At 36.4% G+C, this 19,717-nt stretch overlaps 3 protein-coding genes across 3 annotated transcripts; 2 read left to right on the top strand and 1 right to left on the bottom strand.

Moving 5' to 3' along the window:
• Positions 1–2,229: 2,229 nt before the first annotated feature.
• On the bottom strand, positions 2,230–3,492 carry LOC111206144. The gene is made up of 5 exons (XM_022702516.1): positions 3,410–3,492; positions 3,200–3,329; positions 2,836–3,072; positions 2,544–2,768; positions 2,230–2,358 (listed from the first exon to the last, which is right to left on the bottom strand). Exons 1-5 carry the CDS (start codon positions 3,490–3,492, stop codon positions 2,230–2,232), a joined length of 804 nt encoding a protein of 267 aa, XP_022558237.1.
• Positions 3,493–6,374: 2,882 nt separating this feature from the next.
• On the top strand, positions 6,375–13,855 carry LOC111206146. Its single transcript, XM_048759138.1, has 10 exons — positions 6,375–6,490; positions 6,567–6,626; positions 6,709–7,414; positions 7,513–8,383; positions 8,495–8,836; positions 8,914–8,973; positions 9,041–9,093; positions 9,167–9,246; positions 9,326–9,495; positions 9,614–13,855. The coding sequence occupies exon 10, from the start codon at positions 11,789–11,791 to the stop codon at positions 13,421–13,423; it is 1,635 nt and encodes a 544-aa protein (XP_048615095.1). The 5' UTR covers positions 6,375–6,490; positions 6,567–6,626; positions 6,709–7,414; positions 7,513–8,383; positions 8,495–8,836; positions 8,914–8,973; positions 9,041–9,093; positions 9,167–9,246; positions 9,326–9,495; positions 9,614–11,788; the 3' UTR covers positions 13,424–13,855.
• Positions 13,856–14,861: 1,006 nt separating this feature from the next.
• LOC125587199 lies at positions 14,862–17,492 on the top strand. Its single transcript, XM_048757394.1, has 3 exons — positions 14,862–15,318; positions 15,400–16,791; positions 16,849–17,492. The coding sequence occupies exons 1-3, from the start codon at positions 14,862–14,864 to the stop codon at positions 17,490–17,492; spliced, it is 2,493 nt and encodes an 830-aa protein (XP_048613351.1).
• Positions 17,493–19,717: the final 2,225 nt, after the last annotated feature.

Below are 19,717 nucleotides of genomic sequence, written 5' to 3'. Positions count from 1 at the left end.
TGTTAAAAACATTTGTTATTATTTTGCAACATTTTTTAAGTAATATGAAGCTTTAAAATGTAAAATTTAGAGTTTAAAAATATTTTATTTTAATTATTAATAATTTCATTTAAGTTATTTTGTAAAATTTTAGATATATATGACAAATATCGACTAAATTTGATGTAGTTAGGAATGTAATGACCTTTTCAGATCCTAAATATCCAAACCCGACCCAAACCCGAAATGGACCCAGAACATTATGGGTATTTTATGGATATTTTAATTATAGTCCCAAACTGACCCGGACCCGAGAAGAACCGACCCGAACCCGAACGAAAAATTTCAAAATACCTATTGGATCCAAATGTTTAGGACCCGAAAGGATCCGGACCCGAAAAGGACCGGTCCGAACCCGACCCGAAAACCGAACACCCATGCCTAGCACTCTGACTCAATTTTTTGCCCTGATTTCAGATTTGGAGTCTCTTTGAGTAGCTCGAGTTCATAGATACTACTTTTCAAATGTTTCAAGGCAGGGCTATTTCATTAAATCTCATAAAAGTGTAGAAATTTTTCTATGGTAGTTTAGTTCGAAGCATGTTGCATCTATATGAATTGAGTCTTGCTTGGTAGACATGGTATTCATTATAAACCTAAATTAGGGATCTAGAAGATTCAACTGTTAATTGATTCGAGCGACGTTAAATAGCGATATATATATATATATATATATATATATATATGTAGTTTTAGAAGTAGAGACTATGTGGAGATTGCGGGGCCAGAGACGTCTGAGCTAGCGACACAGATTTTTTAAGTGATTGTGGGATGCCAAGACGTTTGCATATGGACGCAGAGCAGAGATTGCAAGGGTACATAGACGAACTTTGTACTATCAAAGCAGAATATGTATATCCTCCCTGTGAGGAGAATGCAGGTGTATGGACTAGACATGTACTATCAGCGCTTTGTTTGTTGTGTGTGATGCATTAAGCATCTTGTTTGATCGTGTTAGAACTAAACTTCTGTAATAGTTTGCCTGTCTACCATTCCATACCTCACTTACTCATCCCTCATTCTTTTCCCTTTTTAGATGAGACTGACGAGTATTAGTGATATGCTTTTGGGCGTTCAATTTTTTTTTTTCTAGTTTTATGCTATTATCAGGTTTAATTTTATTTATTGGATTTATGGTGTTGGATTTACATTTGAAATTAACAAAGTGGAGATTTGAGTTAAATAAGAAAACCCGGTGTTACATGTTCAAACCCAAATTTGCAAAACCTAGGTTTTTTCTGGAATCCAAAACAATCACTTTCTCTCGACTTGCAAAACGATTTCCCAACTGAGATTACCTCAGGTTTATAAACAGTTGGTACCTATGGATTTCTTGCAGAAATAAATTTCCAGAGACATATAATCTCGATGTAGCTCTTCCTATCTGGAAAACTTCTCAAAAAAAACCTCCCACAAAAACTAATAAACATAATAACCCAGAATTAGTTTTAACAGATTCGCCTCCACATATTGAAATAGCAATACATTTTATAATTAGCAATAATTTCATAAGAAGCTTCTTAGTCGAGTAAGGTTGGTTGTTTCGGAAAGTTGGGAGCAAGATATCACTACAAGAATGCAAGCGAATTCCGACGGTTATATTCGTCGGTATAGGTGAATTTCGACGAAACGAGTCGTCGGAATGGTTTCGACGGAAAAAAAAAATTCGTCGGAAATTCGTGACAAATTCCGACGAAACTCCGAGCGAAACCGACGGCTAAATTTTCGACGGACAACCGACGACTCCTTTCGTCGGGATAAATTTTATCGGTAATTTGTTGGAAATATTTCCGACTGCGGTGTTCATCGGAAAAACGTTTCCGACGAAACATATCTCTTTTTCCGATGAAACATATCTCTGAGAAATTTCCGACGAAGTTGTTTCGTCGAAATATTCCGACGAATAATTGCCGTCGGAAATGTCCGACGAATAATTCCGTCGGAAATATCCGACAAATTTCCGACGAAATATGTTTCGTCGATCTTTTTTATTTATTATTTTTGTATAAATCGCAATTTATAAAATATTTTATTTTGTTTTAAAATAAAGAATTATTTTAAAATAAAGATCTAAAGAACACTGAATTTATAGAAAAAAGTTTTGCATAATTAAAAACAACATTTAAAATTTTTACATAATTAAAAACAACATTTAAAAGTTTTTAAAATGGAAAAAGAAACTAAGAAAATTCATGAGGAAACAAACGCTTCATCTTTTCCGTTATCTCCTCGTTTGTCTTTTTTTGACCCGCTGAATAAGCAAGAATTGTGGCGTTCTGCGTTTGCCAGCGCCACAAACCGATCATCCTTGTTCTGCAGCTGCTCTATAATCATAGGATCAGGAGGAGCAAACAGAGCTTGTGAAGACGAAGGACAAGAAGAGGCACGCCGAGCCAAACCAAACAACCTTTCTTCTTTAGAACCGCCTAAAAAATATATATATATATATATATATTAATAATAAAGTTAATATAGTAATGCAGTGGTAAAAAAATTTTTTTTACCTGTTCCACCATTTGGTTTATTCGAGCTCGGGTTATGTTCGTGGATGCTGCAGAGGAATCGTCATCTGAGATAGGCTGAGAAGCAAGTAATGCTTCTTTCTGGGTTTGCACAAAGTCTATGACATCTTTGATTACGAGATTCTGAATTTCCCCCGTCTTCTTGTTAGTGTACGCCTCTTTCATAACATCGAGATGATCAACGGGATTACCCGCATTTGCTTCAACCTAAATACAATATTAATCAATACATACATAAAAAAATAATTTAAAAAGTTATATATATGGAACTTACAAGTTCATCTTCCTTAGAAGACATACTGCAAGCACCGAGGTTGTGGACATAAACACCTTTCCCTCCACGATCGCTCTTGTGGTTGGATGAGTTTTTGATTGATTTGTCTATAGTCTCGTGGTTCACCCAATGATCCTTCAACTCTAGCCAAACCGTTGGGTTGATGTATTTTGGTGTCTTTCCCTTGAGCCATAGCTGCTTCCACTCATATATCTGCTTCGTATAAGTGTCTGCCACCTAAAGCTAAACGGACACTTTCCGTGAGGCCTGACTCAATTGAAATGTTGCTGCCAAAAAAAAGAAGTTAGATAATATATAATAAAAAATTTAAACCCAAAAAAATATATTAAAATTTAGGAATTACCGTAAATTTACGGAACCACAAATGGCGCTCGTCGTTAAGCATCACACTGTAGGTCGGATATCCCTTGCGGAGCATTGAATACATCATCTGGTTAATGCACCTGCAAATGCCATTCTTCGACTTGTTGGACCTTAAAAAAAACAAAAATTTTGTTAGAAATAAAACTACAAAAAAAATTAAACTAAAGATTAAAAAAAAAGAAAACTTTACCAAGTTGTGTATCCTTGTGGATACGGATGGAGCACACGAAGATGCTCTCGACCAGGTTGGAGAACAAGGAGCTCAACCGGCATGGTACCAGGCTCATATGGAGCAGCGGGATCAGCCGGTGGAACAACTGGAGGAGGAACAAATGGGACTGAATTTTGCTCATGCGACGAGCCCGAAGTCTGGGAAGGACTTCTTGAACTTAGTCGACCTCGGGTGCGGAACGACGTAATGGTCTACTACCACCATCCTCAGACCTACGAAAAAATAACATTTTTGAAGATCATATATACCAAAAAAATAACTATTAGAAAGGAATATTCATTTATTTAGTTTATAGTAAGTTTGTATACAATAAATTTTTTAATATATTTTATATATATAATAAACGGTTTTAGTATTATATATTAAACTATTAAAATGTTTTATAAAATATATTTTTTAAAATTTAATAGTTTATATAAATATAATAAACGATATATATATATATAAATATATGTAAACTATTATATATTAAACTATTAAAACATTTTTTTTTTTTAAATTTTAATAGTTTATATAAATATAATAAACAGTATATATATATAAACGTTTTTAAAATATAATTAACACATAAATTTCACAATATATACATAAAATTCCCAAAATCTACAAATCTAACATTCAAAACCTTAAATCTACATATAAACCACAAAATCTAACATGTAAATTCCAATAATTATCCATTCAATCCTAACTATTCATATTCAATTCTACATAAAAACCTCCAAATCTAATATCAAAAACTATTAAAATTGAGATTGAAAGAGGGTTTAGGTGACTTACATGATTATGGAAAGGGATTTGAGATTCAAATTTGCCGGAGGGAGAGAGATTCACGGTGAGAGAGAGAGATTCATTTCTCGCTGGAGGGAGAGAGAGATTAGCCAGAAGGAGAGAGATAAGGGGAATTGAGGAAGAAGAAGAAGTGTCAAGTTATGTCTTTACAACGTGGCCGACCGAATTCCGACGACTAAGTGTCCGTCGGTTATATTTCGTCGGAAATCCGTCGGTATTTAATTTTACGCGGTTAACCAAATGAATTCCTCGAAAATAGTACGCGGGAAGTGAAAAGATCCGACCGAATTCTGACGAAAAAGGTTCCGTCGGTCAAATATCGTCGGTAATTCGTCGGAAAGTTTAGGAAACATGTAAGGACAATGCAACGAGGAATAATATTATTTCGTCGGAATATCTGTCGGAATTTCCCGACCGAAAACCGACGATTATTCTATTTGTCTCTTTTTTCCTACAGATTTCCGACAAAAGAGTGCATAGGGTTTCAAAACATCAATATAATGCTCTAATACAAAACTCTTATAATAAACAGATGGTTTTAAGAAGATTAACTAAAAAAAATTGGTTTAACTCGATATTATACAAATTAAATATGTATGATTATATTTTGGAATATGTTTGTTGTTTAAGTGTATAAGTGTTAATGAAAGATGTTATGAATAAGTTGATATATGTACATATAGAGTTTTTACAATTGAAAAACTTAAATCGTTCTGAACATTATATTACACACTTGATATGTGTTATTTGGTATTTTAGTATCCATTTTTACATTTTATATGAATTAGTTGTATTTAAAACTACATTTCGTCGGAAAACAGTCAGTAATTTCCGACGAAATTCCGACAACGTCTTGAGCTTCGTTGGAATTTCGTCAGAAATTTCTGACGGAATACCGACGATGTTTTAATTTCGTCCTCCTTTTCCTACAGATTTCCGACGAAAGAGTGTATATAGGGTTTCAAAACATCAATATAATGCTCTAAGACAAAACTTTTATAATAAACAGATGGTTTTTAAGAAGATTAACTAAAAAATATTTGTTTAACTCGATATAATGTTTGTTGTTTAAGTATATATATAAGTGTTAATGAAAGATGTTATGAATAACTCCGATAACTTTAATATTTAAAAAGAACAACTCCAATAACTCACATAACTCCAATAACTCACATAACTCTAATAACTTATAAAAAAACAACTTCAATAACTCACATAACTCCAATATCTATTATTATAAAGAAGAGCTACTCTCTTCTCCTATGCTGCCACGTCATTAATTCGTTAAACCACAGGCTGACACGTGTCCACAAAACCTATACGCTGCGTTTCATTTATCCTGGTGTATATTGTGTTTGGGCTTGCGACTGCATTCGTGTCATTATTTTGCTTCATAAAGCTGATATGATCGAAACGCGTCGTTTTGATTTTTTTTCATCCTGTTCCTTCGGTGCCGCTGCGATATCGGACGAGACTCTAGGGTTTACGATCCTGTTGGTTCATCTTCTTCCTAACGATCCAGGAATCCACCAGTTACAGATTCATCCCATTAAAGTCGTTCTTCAATCCATCGTCCACAATCTACCTTAAATGCGACCTTCGCTTTTGAGAGGCGGTGGAAATTTGAATATAAAAAGGCTAGCATCCCTACTCTCAAAATCATCCTATCATTCTAGATTCAAAAGTATTTCGAGACTTGTGATCTGATTTCATCACAATTTTCTAAGAGCAAAGAAGGAAGAAGAAGAAGGATTATTAACCATTGAGGCATTGACTGGCCGCAAATTTCCTCTGTACATTTCTTTGAAAGAACACATTTGTTTTTTATTTTCTCCTTTTTTTCTCCCTTAATTTTGATTGGTAATGGTTTGTGTTTCTAACTTGGTATTTTTTTGAAAAGAGCAGAGATCAAGCTCTCTTACCGTTGGAGAGCAACTCTGCGCCGTTTTTATACCTGTCTTTGCCATTTTTGATTTCCTCTTCTCAACCGTTGGACAATGATTCGACTGCTGCAGCCGCGGATCGCCTCATACATGTCAGCACGCGAATCTGGCTCTTCTTGACCTTGAATCTCCATGTGGTTTTCTTCTTTTTATCAATGGATTTTCAATTTTCTCTTTTTGGGACCGCAAAAGTTTTTAACCTTTTGGTTTTGAATTAGCAGTTTCAGTCAATGAAGTTGAAGCACTGTATGAGTTATTCAAGAAACTGAGCTGTTCAATCATTGATGACGGCCTGATTCACAAGGTCTGTTCTTTTCAAAGTTAATTTTTTTAAGTTGATCGATCTTCTCTAAGGATATATTTATTACTTTGTTTTGTAGGAAGAGCTTCAGCTAGCGCTTTTCCAAGCTCCATATGGTGAGAACCTCTTTCTTGATAGGGTGAGTGTGTTTTTTTGTGAGACTTATAAATAGCTTTTTTCAATGGTTTCTTGGACCTTTTTGAGATGAATGTTTTGGTTAGGTTTTTGATTTGTTCGATGAAAATAAGAATGGGGTTATAGAATTTGAAGAGTTTATCCATGCCTTGAGTGTGTTTCATCCCTACGCACCAATTGAAGAGAAGATCGACTGTAAGGATCATAGCAACATAACTATTCAATGTCCTGCTAATGATGTACAGTCTCAAGCATATGTTTTTGATCATTGGCAGTTGCGTTTAGGCTCTATGATATAAGAAAAACGGGATTTATTGAGCGAGAAGAGGTAAATAATCAGCCATTGCAACTTGAAACGGTGTGTTTGAGGTTTTTAGTAAGTTGATGTTGTTAATGTTTAGGTGCACCAAATGGTGGCTGCTATCTGATGGAATCTGAAATGATTCCTTCTGATGGACTTCTGACCATGATCATTGATAAAGTGAGTGTATAAGTTGGTGTCTCAGTTAATTAGAAGATTAGTTATTCACATTTTATATCTCTAATTTGGTATTTGCTAGACATTTGCTGATGCAGACTCTGACAAAGACGTAAAATAACTAAGAAGGAATGGAAATACTGAGGATTTTTTTCTCTGATCTGAGTCCGGCAAGTGTTCCTCCGTCGTCGAGGTGAGGCAAGGCTGTTAGTAAACAAAATGTTATCTGATTTTTGCCAATTTGTTTTTCTATGTCATTGTCAATAGGCTGTTGGCAATGTGAACTAGATCATTGGCCCAACATTGATGGAAAGGTGGGTGTTACCTTGAATTATGTTTAACGCTTCAAGTTTGTTCCAAAAGTTTTTCTCCCTCATGTTCATGTGTTTTTTTTTGTTGTTGTTTCTTGCAGTATCCAACTCAGCAAACTGCTATTGACAAGTTCATGGTCTATGAACTGATAAAAACGAGTGGGATTGGTACAATCAAAAGGTGATTCAAGGAAAATTAATGTTTTATGTATTTACTTAATAGTGAAAGAATATTTTAATAGGTTAGAATATTGCATGTTTTGAACTCTGTATGTGATTCTGATATTCTAAGAATATAGGATATTGACTTTTTCTGCACCAAAAAGGTCACCGGTATCAAGATGGACAAAAATGGTGTTACGCTTCTTGCTCCAACTGTACCAAGAAGCTTCAACGGACTGTCTCAGCCTATTATTATAAAGAAGAGCTACTCTCTTCTCCTATGCTGTCACGTCATTAATTCGTTAAACCACAGGCTGACACGTGTCCACAAAACCTATACGCTGCGTTTCATTTATCCTGGTGTATATTGTGTTTGGGCTTGCGATTGCATTCGTGCCATTATTTAGCTTCATAAATCTGATATGATCGAAACGCATCGTTTTCATTTTTTTCATCCTGTTCCTTTGGTGCCGCTGCGATATCGGACGAGACTCTAGGGTTTACGATCCTGTTGGTTCATCTTCTTCCTAACGATCCAGGAATCCACCAGTTACAGATTCATCCCATTAAAGTCGTTCTTCAATCCATCGTCCACAATCTACCTTAAGTGCGACCTTTGCTTTTGAGAGGCGGTGGAACTTTGAATATAAAAAGGCTAGCATCTCTACTCTCAAAATCATCCTATCATTCTAGATTCAAAAGGATTTCGAGACTTGTGATCTGATTTCATCACAATTTTCTAAGAGCAAAGAATGAAGAAGAAGAATGATTATTAACCATTGAGGCATGGACTGGCCGCAAATTTCCTCTGTAAATTTCTTTGAAAGAACACATTTGTTTTTATTTTCTCCTTTTTTTCTCCCTTAATTTTGACTTGTAATGGTTTGTGTTTCTAACTTGGTATTTTTTTGAAAAAACCAGAGATCAAGCTCTCTTACCGTTGGAGAGCAACTCTGCGCCGTTTTTATACCTGTCTTTGCCATTTTTGATTTCCTCTTCTCAACCGTTGGACAATGATTCGACTGCTGCAGCCGCGGATCGCCTCATACATGTCAGCACGCGAATCTGGCTCTTCTTGCCCTTGAATCTCCATGTGGTTTTCTTCTTTTTATCAATGAATTTTCAATTTTCTCTTTTTGGGACCGCAAAAGTTTTTAACCTTTTGGTTTTGAATTAGCAGTTTCAGTCAATGAAGTTGAAGCACTGTATGAGTTATTCAAGAAACTGAGCTGTTCAATCATTGATGACGGCCTGATTCACAAGGTCTGTTCTTTTCAAAGTTAATTTTTTTAAGTTGATCGATCTTCTCTAAGGATATATATATTACTTTTTTTTTGTAGGAAGAGCTTCAGCTAGCGCTTTTCCAAGCTCCATATGGTGAGAACCTCTTTCTTGATAGGGTGAGTGTGTTTTTTTGTGACACTTATAAATAGCTTTTTTCAAGCATATGTTTTTGATCTGTGGCAGTTGCGTTTAGGCTCTATGATCTAAGAGAAACAGGATTTATTTAGCGAGAAGAGGTAAATAATCAGCCATTGCAACTTGAAACTGTGTGTTTGAGGTTTTTAGTAAGTTGATGTTGTTAATGTTTAGGTGCACCAAATGGTGGCTGCTATCTGATGTAATCTGAAATGATTCCTTCTGATGGACTTCTGACCATGATCATTGATAAAGTGAGTGTATAAGTTGGTGTCTCAGTTAATTAGAAGATTAGTTATTCACATTTTATATCTCTAATTTGGTATTTGCTAGACATTTGCTGATGCAGACTCTGACAAAGACGTAAAATAAGTAAGAAGGAATGGAAATACTGAGGATTTTTTCTCTGATCTGAGTCCGGCAAGTGTTCCTCAGCAAACTGCTATTGACAAGTTCATGGTCTATGAACTGATAAAAACGAGTGGGATTGGTACAATAAAAAGGTGATTCAAGGGAAATTCATGTTTTATGTATTTACTTAATAGTGAAAGAATATTTTAATAGGTTAGAATATTGCATGTTTTGAACTCTGTATGTGATTCTGATATTCTAAGAATATAGGATATTGACTTTTTCTGCACCAAAAAGGTCACCGGTATCAAGATGGACAAAGATGGTGTTACGCTTCTTGCTCCAACTGTACCAAGAAGCTTCAACGGACTGTCTCAGCCTTTTCCGTGTGCACTGCAACAATACTAATGTTGTTGGTGTCGTCCGATATGTATCTATATAACATGTTATTTCCATTCATTGCACTGAGTGTCCACACACACGTAGTTACCCTTGACACTTAATCAGTGGCGGAGCCAGAAATAATTTTTACCGGGGTCATAAATATATCGCGCAACAAGATTACAACAACAAAAATAAGAACTATCTGTAATTTATTTTGTTTTCAATAGATAAAGAAGTGAAATAATCAAATAACCATTTGAAAAGTTGTATGGAACATAAGTTTCCCATTAAATGTAGTGTGGTCGTGTTTTATTAAAGAATAAGTATTGTTTTTATTATATAAAAATGTAGTAAACTTTTAAAATATCGTATAGGACTTGGACTTTTTAAATAAGGGCTGTAATATCTGTAAAGTAAAAATATATATGCAAAATCTTACTGAGAAAAATGTCATTTGGGGAATTGAGACTAAGTTTAGAGGGGTCATAACTACAATTAAGACCGCTTGAGCTCGAGATTCTTAATGATTTCAAATACAAAACAAATAATTTGATTATTTTAGTGGGGTCAGCTGAACCCCCTATTCCCTTGGTAGATCCGTCCCTGCACTTAATACATGTTTTCCGACTTGTAGATATCGTGTGGAGATGACCATTACTGATGATACTGCCGAAGGTCTATTTGTTTGTTTTGATGGGGTAATGACGAAACTACGTAACATCAGAAACTATGAAACTGGTCTTCTATTGGTACGTGACTATTCCATCTCATATCATCGTTTGGTCCGATTTTTTTCTCATACACTTGCAATCAACCACTGGTCACTTAGCCTGGAGAGGGTGTGAACCCGGAAAAGACTCAGGTCCCCCCTTTATTGCAGACATAGTAGTCAAGACCTACACGTTCTAGGTCAAGGTTAGTACCTACAACTTCACAGTGAATCATCAAACTTTCACAATCTCACGCATCCTTAGCGAAGGTGACCGTACGCCACTTTCTGCCTTTGTTGACGATGTAAGTTTCATGTATATTTCATTCTTCATTCCTTAGTTTGTAAATAATTTTAAGTGATTCTGATCAGGGAGCAGCGATGACAATGGAGATGATATATGCTCGGTGCCAACTCAGTACCTACTAAGGTGGACATTGGTGCTAGTAGTTTTCAGGAAGCATCGACTACACGAGCAGCTCCAAGTGGTGTCGACACAAAGAAGCCTCCAGCGCAAGCAGCTTCCAAGATGGCCAAGAAAACACTCATGGCATAGGTTAAGATAATGAGTGCATTGGACGCAGTATTTCCTCTTTGAACAATGCTAATGCATCAACATTTTATTTGAATAAGTATGTTTTTGTTTCGCTCCTTTTGGGTAATCTATGTTTGGTTCAGAGGATTTTTATAAAAATGTCTGAGCTTTAATTGGTTTGTATATTTAGTACCATACGTCATTTAATTACTAAGATTCAGTTTATATACGCAGAACTCACATTCTGCTTAAAAGAAAGAGGGTCATCTATAAAATGACTTAATGCTCTATGACTACGTGTCCAAACAGTCTTTAATTGCCTGTCTTCGTTTTTTTTTATCAAAGTCTTAAATTGTCTGTCTAAGCTTGAATAAATAGATATCTTTATCATGACATTTAACCACTAAGGTTCAGTATATATATGATGCACTAAAATTCAACTTCAATGAAAGATGGTCAGCTATATAATAACATAATCTATCTAAGTTTAAGGTATTTGTTACTTTTTCGTGTCTTTTAAACTCAAGGTTCATTAATTTATATATAAAAATTTTACTAGGGAAAGCCCTAGCTCTAATGGCGACTCCGATGGCGACTCCGACGGCGACTAAGGAAACGAAGATCTTTTCCTGATCGATTCACCCTTAGTGATTGATTAGTCTCTCATTCCAAATCGATCATTATCGTCTGGTTGTGCCCGGTTCATTCCAAGCAATCCACCTTTGATCACCCTCTTTGTTTACAAATCGATCTTCGTCGTTTGTTTCACTGAGATTAAGCAACGCAAAGCTTTACACGCTGTATCCATACAATACCGATGGCGTCAAGCAAAGGAAAAGGTCCTCTGTATCAGGATGATGACAATGACCCTATACTACTTCCGGATCAGGCTGATGAGAATCTTATCAAAGAGTATAGCTCGTCTCTTATAGGCAAGGTCTTAAATCCCAAGAAGCAGAACGTCGAACGTCTTATTGTTGCGATGCCAGAACAGTGGGGAATGTCTGACAAGATCTCTGCGTGTGATCTAGGCAATGGTCGGTTCTTATTCAACTTTGATAATGAGGAGGATCTTACTTCTATTCTCAACCAAGGCCCTTTTCACCATAATTATTGTATGTTTGTGCTCGTACGTTGGGAGCCGGTGATTGACGATAACTATCCATCAATGATCCCATTTTGGATTCAACTGCAAGGAATCCCTCTGCACCTGTGCACGAAACAGAATCTGGAAGCTATTGGTGATCGGCTGGGCAAGTTGGAGACATCAGACACGGTGGAGGGGAAGATTAAGGTCTCAGTGGACTCAACCAAGCCTCTGAAGTTTTCACGGAAGCTGCAGACAAAGAATAAGGAGGATATCATGATCAAACTTTTCTATAAAAAGCTGTTCAAACATTGCTCAACGTGTGGTCTTATGTCACAAGAAAGTCAAGACTGTTTACATAAGCATGATCTAACCCAAACGGCCCCTCGTGAGAACGTGTTTGATAGAGTTCGTCCACCAAGACAGGATGAGGCATCTCGTGTGAATGCAGAACGTGGTAAAGAGGAGACTTCTTATAGGTCTCTAAATGATGGGTCAAGTTCCACTTCTAGAGTCCAGAGATCAACTCACTCAAACCGTGTAAATCGTATCAACAGCTCAAGAGAGTCTCGATACAATCCGTACTCGTCAGTACGTAATAAAGGACAAGAAAAGCGATTCCCTCCTAGGGATAAAGAATGGAAGGAGAAACAGAGGCCCCTGAGAATCGTTGAACCAGTCAGGAGTATGGATAGGGATACTGATCGTGCATCTATGTATCCAAGGACGACAATCGGGGACAGAGGAAAGAGTGTGGTCGAGCCAGACAGGTCTCAGCATAAACGAGATGACACGAATGTCACTTACCGTGGGTCAGGAAGTGGCAAGTCGACAGTGGATGTTGGGACAGCGGATGATCTTATTCCACCATATGATGCTCTAAATATTGATGCATTAAGTGAACAAGAACAAGATGAGGAGGATCGTATATGTGATGCGGATATGAACGATATTCCGGTGGGTAATGAATTAATGATAATGGAGGAAGATGATCTCCTCGGAGAGGAACTAAACCAGACAGAAAATCAAGAGCCCCTTAAGCAGGACATATCGCAGCCGGTGTTTGCTTCAGAACATGGTAATTCAATCCTTTTGATTGAAGCGAAGGAGAATTCCGGAGATGATGGAGCTGGAGATGACTATGCGAAAGCTATAACGAGGAGTGCTACGCGTTCCTTGTTCTCGTCGTCACAAGCTGTAAGCCGTAGGGCTTCAACAAGGATAAATGCACAGACAACATCAGGGCATGGTAGTGGTGCGAGAGGACAGAGTGGGCACCAGCAAGGAGCGGCTGTGAGGAAATCGAAAGCGGTTCAAAAGAAAGGTACGGTGGATGCCAAACATCCGCCCCACCATCGTCAATGAAGACGCTCAGTTGGAACTATCGAGGGATAGGAAACGACCTCACAGTTCGACGCCTTAAGGAGATGTGTCAGAAGCATCGCCCATGACTTTTGTTTCTTTCTGAGACTAAAAATAGGAAGCTGCTGTTGCAAGACATTCAGGCTGACCTAGGATTTAATAAATTGTTCACCGTTGAACCTCTTGGCCAAAGTGGTGGTTTAGCTTAATTTTTTATGGATGAATTTCAAGTTGATGTTTTATTTTCTAATAACCGAATGATTGATGTAAAAGTGGTCATTAATGGAATAAAGGTCTATATGACATTTGTTTATGGAGACCCTGTACTAGACAGAAGAGACGAAGTTTGGGAACGTCTTACGCGTTTCTCAACAATTAAAGATGGGCCTTGGTTTATGATAGGGGACTTTAATGAAATCACAGGACATCATGAGAAGGAAGGGGGGGGGGGAGGATACGATCTGATTCTTCATTTCTTTCTCTTAATCAAATGATATCAGATTGTGGAATGCTAGAATTCCCATGCACTGGGAACAAACTATCATGGGCTGGAAAGCGCACTAATGGCACTGTTTGGTGTCGCCTTGATCGTGCTCTTGGCAATGAAGACTGGCATGAAAAGTTTCCACACTCCAAAGTCCAGTACTTAAGAATGTGGGGATCAGATCATCGTCCGGTCCTTGCGGATATACTATCTAAGCCAACCAGAAAGAGGAAAACTTTCAAGTTTGATAAGCGTTGGTTAGAAAGTGAAGAAATAAGACAAGTAATCTTAGACGGCTGGAACTCCTCTGATCTTTCCCCGGATGCAAGCATAATGGATCATATATCCAGCTGCAGAAAAGCATTATCTCAGTGGAAAAGAGAAAGGGATATAAACTCTGCAAAAATGATCGAAGATCTTAAAGCTAAAGTCGATAATCTTTACTCTGATAACGAGGCCACGACTGAAGAAATAGTAGAGGCCCTGAAGGAATTAACTGATGCTCTTAAGGTAGAAGAGCAGTTTTGGAGGCAGAAGAGTAGGATACTCTGGCTTCTGGAAGGTGACTTGAATACAAAATTTTTTCATGCCATTACAAAGCAACGTCGAGCCAGGAATAAGATTACAAGTCTTTTAGATTCGGCAGGAAACCTTGTAGAGGAGGAGGAAAAATTAGTAGCCATTGCTACTAGTTACTTTAGAGATTTGTTTCAAACATCCAACCCTCAACTCATTGATGAGGCATTGGCGAATGTTTCCACAACCATCACTGACCAGATAAACGCGGATCTTACAGCTCCTGTATCTGAATGGGAAGTTAAATTGGCTCTCTTTGCGATGCATCCTGAAAAAGCGCCGGGTCTGGATGGTTTCACTGCCCTTTTTTACCAAAAGTTCTAGGACATTGTGAAGGAAGATTTAACTCGTATGGTTAATGAGTTCTTTTTCGATTGAACAATGGCCAATGGGCTTAATGATGCAAATATATGTCTTTTACCTAAGAAGGAGAAGCCAGATGAGATGTCACAGTTCAGGCCAATAAGTCTATGTAATGTCAGTTACAAGATTATATCCAAAGTCCTATGCCAAAGGTTGAAAAAAGTATTACCAGATCGAATATCTGAAACCCAGTCAGCTTTTGTTGCTGGAAGACAGATAACAAATAATGTCTTGATAGCTCGGGAAATGTTCCATGCTCTGCGTACGAACTCTGGGGGAAGGGTGAAGAGAATGGCGATAAAGACTGACATGAGTAAGGGTTACGATAGGTTGGAATGGGAGTTTATTAGCGCGGTCTTGAAGAAGATGGGATTTTCAGACACATGGATTGAATGGATAATGCGATGTGTATCATCAGTGAAATACCATGTCTTATTCAATGGTCAACCAAGAGGAAATATAACCCCTCAACGAGGTTTACGACAAGGAGATCCTTTGTCTCCTTTCATATTCATCTTATAGACGGAAGCGCTCGTTAGCCTTCTTAATCATGCAGAGAACCAAGGAAAGATTACGGGGATGCGCGTTTCACGTGCTAGCCCCCCGGTATCCCACCTTCTCTTTGCTGATGATAGTCTTTTCTTTTGCAAGGTGGAGCCACGTGAATGCGATGAAGTTATGAAAGCACTTGGGACCTATGGAAAAGCCTCGGGACAATGCATTAATTTTGAAAAATCCTCCTTACTCTTTGGTAAGAGAATACCTGGACATGTCAAGGACACTCTGAAACTATCAACTAGAATTACAAATGAGGGAGGAATGGGCTCCTATCTTGGTATCCCTGAAGATATTAGTGGTTCGAAGGTAAGGCTGTTTGCCTTTCTGAAGGAACGTCTACAAAACCGTGTTAATGGCTGGACAGGAAGATGGCTAACAAGGGGAAGAAAGGAGGTGCTTATAAAGTCTATACTGCTGGCTCTACCTACGTATGTAATGTCGACCCTTCTTCTCCCCTTGGAGACTTGTGAGAACTTAGCTAGTGCCATTGCACAGTTCTGGTGGAGCTCGAACCCTCCGAAGAGAGGAATACACTGGGTTAAGTGGGAGCAACTCTGCAAATCAAGGGAAGAAGGAGGAATAGGGTTCAGGATGATCCATGAGTTCAATCTCGCAATACTTGGGAAGCAACAGTGGCGATTAGTGCAATTTCCGGACTCTTTACTGGCAAGAGTATTGAGAGGACGATATTTTTGTTTTAGCTCAGCATTACGACTAAATGATGTTAACAATCCCTCATATGGGTGGAGGAGTATAATGGCTGCAAAGCCATTAATAACGCTGGGGATTAGAAAAAAGGTACACTCTGGGAATGAAATCAGGATGTGGGAAGATCCTTTGATCCCAACGATACCGGCAAGACCAGCTAGGCCAATTGCACCAGTACTTCACCCAATGATGCCAGTGAGCAGTCTGATGATTGGGAACCCGAAGAGATGGAATACAGAGATGATAGAGAATTATGTCCATCGGGAGGATATCCCATTGATTCAGTCACTGGCCATAAGCCAGGACTATCAACGAGATGGATATTGCTGGAGCTATACGAAGAATGGGATGTACACTGTCAAATCAGGTTACTGGGTGGCAACTAATTTGCTAAAGGAACAGTCATTGGAGACGAAGGAGCCTAGTATCACAAAGCTCCAGGCCTATGCTTGGAAGATAAAATCTCCTCCAAAAATGAGACATCTCATTTGGCAGGTGGTATCGGGCCAACTAGCAGTAACGAGTAATCTGACTAATCGCCATATGCGATGCGATAATTACTACCCTCGATGTGGTGCAGATGATGAATCTGTAAATCACGCCATCTTTGAGTGTCCTCCTGCAATTCAGACATGGGCACATGCATCAACCCCAATGCCGCCGACTATATTTCCAAGCGGAAGTTAGTTCACGAATATAGATTACCTGTTCTGGAGGAAGAATGATATTGTATAACCAGAATTGGACAGGGACCCATATCCATGGATCATATGGTTTATTTGGAAATCGAGGAACAACAAACTCTTTAAAGGAATTGACAGGGACCCTTTGGAAATTGTCAGACACGCTGAATCTGAATGCCAAGCTTGGTTTGACGCAAATCAAAGAACGGATGAGGTGGTGGAAGAACAAAACACAGTAAGGAATCCAATCTCCGAGCGCTGCATGATAGATGGATCATGGACACATGATGCACTCTTTAGTGGTTATGGATGGACATGGGCAAGTTCAAGTGGTGCGCTACAATTATTGGAAGCAAGAAATCAACGACGTCGAATCTCACCACTGCATTCTGAACTGGAAGCATTATCATGGGCAATGGAATGTATGCTACAGGTATCAACATGCCAATCTTTTGGGACTGACTGCAAGGAATTAATCGCGATGACCAAAGACCCTGGAGCATGGCCGAGCTTTTCTACTGAGCTGGAGGAGTTTATGAAGTTGAAAGCAAGATTCTCGGAATTCTCGATTGTTTTTGTACCTCGTCAGGAAAATGTATCGTCTGATTCACTAGCTAAGATATCGAGATCCTTCCATATAGACTTGTATTACATTGGTTGTTCTGTTCCGGTCTGGTTTCCCAGACCAACTCAAGCTTGAGTAATAGAATAGCCGTTTGAAGAAAAAAAAAATAAAACTCAAGGTTCATTTTCTATAAGGTGCACTTAAATTTATCTTGAAAGAAAAAGGGTATATACTAATAAATAAAAAATTAATGCTATCCGAGTACGTGTTTCAGTAATAAATTAAAGACACATTGCACCTGACTTTCAATTTTTTTATAATTCACAAACTAACCAAAAAAAGATAAACTGATACTCTTTGTATATTCTATATTAATGTTAATTTTATTTTTTCTCTTTATTCTTACTGGTTACATCTCTTTTTTCTTCTTTGTGAGAGAAATAAAGCTCATTTCTAGATTTATGTCCACATATGTAATATACTAGATTATGCTTATTTAAAGTTAATTTCTAAAAATTACATACTAGTTGAAAATATCATAAAGATAAATTTAGAATAAAAATATAAACTTTATTTTGTTAAAAAAAAACCACGTCATCAAATAAAATACCATAATTATTAAAAGGTGTATAAGAAGTACACCTCTTAGTCTTATTAGTTCAACTAAACAGTATGAACAACACATCATCCATAAATTTTTTAATAAACAGAATTGTATATTTTCAACTCAAAACCAAATGAAAATTATATATTATAAATAACTATTTCAGTATAGTTCATAAAAAATATAACTAATAAAATTAGCTATACAAAAATATTTATATTTGAAGTATTTAACTGAATTTTTATTTTAAAATAAACATAAATTCGATAATCAATAATATTATCAACATATATGTCTTAAAGTTATAATTTTTTTTAAAAAAATATTCTGTTTACAAGTAAAGTAGAACAAGTATTACAGACAACGTAAAACAGTTAAATTTAAATATTTTAATTATCAAACAAGTATATAGTTTATAAATATAATAATAAAGAAAATAGAAAAAACAAATTGTAACTATTAGTGAAAGTTAATGTTACTTATAATTGATCATAAATAAAGTAATTTAAATATTTTCACTAAAAAAGTTTAACGGTAAAACATATATACATGTGTATATATATATGTGTGTGTGTGTGATTTGTTAATAAAATGCACCACTTACTACTTCAAACAGAAAAAAACGTGATATATCGAAATATCAATATTGTATCCAGAAAATAGAAAATATTTTATAGAAATTATGTATTGGATTAAAAAGGTCAACCATAGTTTCAGTAATGATATGAAAATAGAAAATATATATAGTTGCACATTACGAACGATAGACCAATATAAAAGAACTCGGCAAATTACACATAAAAAAAAAGAAAAATTAGATTATTAAAACAAATAGATTAAAATATCTACACAACCATAATAAAATATAAAATATCCCCATTCAAATTATTTCAACAATTGTAATATGAAATTTTGTCACTTGCAGCAGAAGTAAAGATTCCAACAAACAAGTTTAAATAGAGTGATAAAAGATAATAAAGAAGAGAGAAAATCCCTAGGATAGACCTAAAAATTTTTTTGTCACAAATATAGATCTTAAAAATAAAAATGACCAAAATAGACTTAAAGGTTTTATCAAAAGAAGTAAATATACACTTATACCCCTAAGGTTAATTAATCTAGACATTAGGGTTTAGAGTCAAGGGGTGGAGTTTAAGGTTTAGGGTTTAGGGTTTAAAATTTAGGGTTTAGAGTTGAGGAGTGGAGTTTTGGGGATATGATTTCAAATTTTACAAATTAAAAAAAATTAAAATTTTCAAAATAAAAATTGCTATTTTGGTCATTTTAGTTTTTGGAATCGATTTTTGTGACAAAAACTAAAAAAGATCTATTTGAGAGAATTGTCTTCAATAAAAATAATTATGTAAATAAAAATTTATCTTACTCATCAACTTCTTGATACTTTGAAAAAAGACGAGAGACTAATGCGCTATTCATATTTTGTTCAATATTCAGATCATGACATCCGAAGGGTGATGAAGCTGCAACTCAGGAGGATGAGATGGTTAGGAAGGAGCCTGAGGTAGAGAAGAAAAGCGAATCGGAACCGGAGTTTGAAAAACATAAGGAGCAGAACTAAACAATAGTTTGTTTAAAGTCTTAATTATTTTGGATGATATGGTAAGTTAAAAGTTGAATTAAAAAATGATAGTTAACGTTTAATTTTGCATAATTAAAAACAACGGATTTAAAAAAAATGTGCAAAATGTATTCAAAAACAACTTAATATTGGAAAAAAACAATTACGTATTGAATA

The sequence above is a fragment of the Brassica napus genome, chromosome C5 (genome assembly GCF_020379485.1).
Source record: "Brassica napus cultivar Da-Ae chromosome C5, Da-Ae, whole genome shotgun sequence".
NCBI classification, from domain to species: Eukaryota; Viridiplantae; Streptophyta; class Magnoliopsida; order Brassicales; family Brassicaceae; genus Brassica; species Brassica napus.
This window is presented reverse-complemented; position numbering and strand designations above follow the sequence as displayed.

Coding starts and splice junctions, on each gene's coding strand:
- LOC111206144 (XM_022702516.1), bottom strand. CDS start 3,492: ATGCCGGTTGAGCTCCTTGTTCTCCAACCTGGTCGAGAGCATCTTCGT. Junction 2,769..2,835: donor CTTCTAAGGAAGATGAACTT/GTAAGTTCCATA, acceptor TATTGTATTTAG/GTTGAAGCAAATGCGGGTAA. Junction 2,359..2,543: donor TAAACCAAATGGTGGAACAG/GTAAAAAAAATT, acceptor ATTATAGAGCAG/CTGCAGAACAAGGATGATCG.
- LOC125587199 (XM_048757394.1), top strand. CDS start 14,862: ATGGCCAATGGGCTTAATGATGCAAATATATGTCTTTTACCTAAGAAG. Junction 15,319..15,399: donor AAATATAACCCCTCAACGAG/GTTTACGACAAG, acceptor TTAATCATGCAG/AGAACCAAGGAAAGATTACG. Junction 16,792..16,848: donor GACTATATTTCCAAGCGGAA/GTTAGTTCACGA, acceptor TTGTATAACCAG/AATTGGACAGGGACCCATAT.
- LOC111206146 (XM_048759138.1), top strand. CDS start 11,789: ATGGCGTCAAGCAAAGGAAAAGGTCCTCTGTATCAGGATGATGACAAT.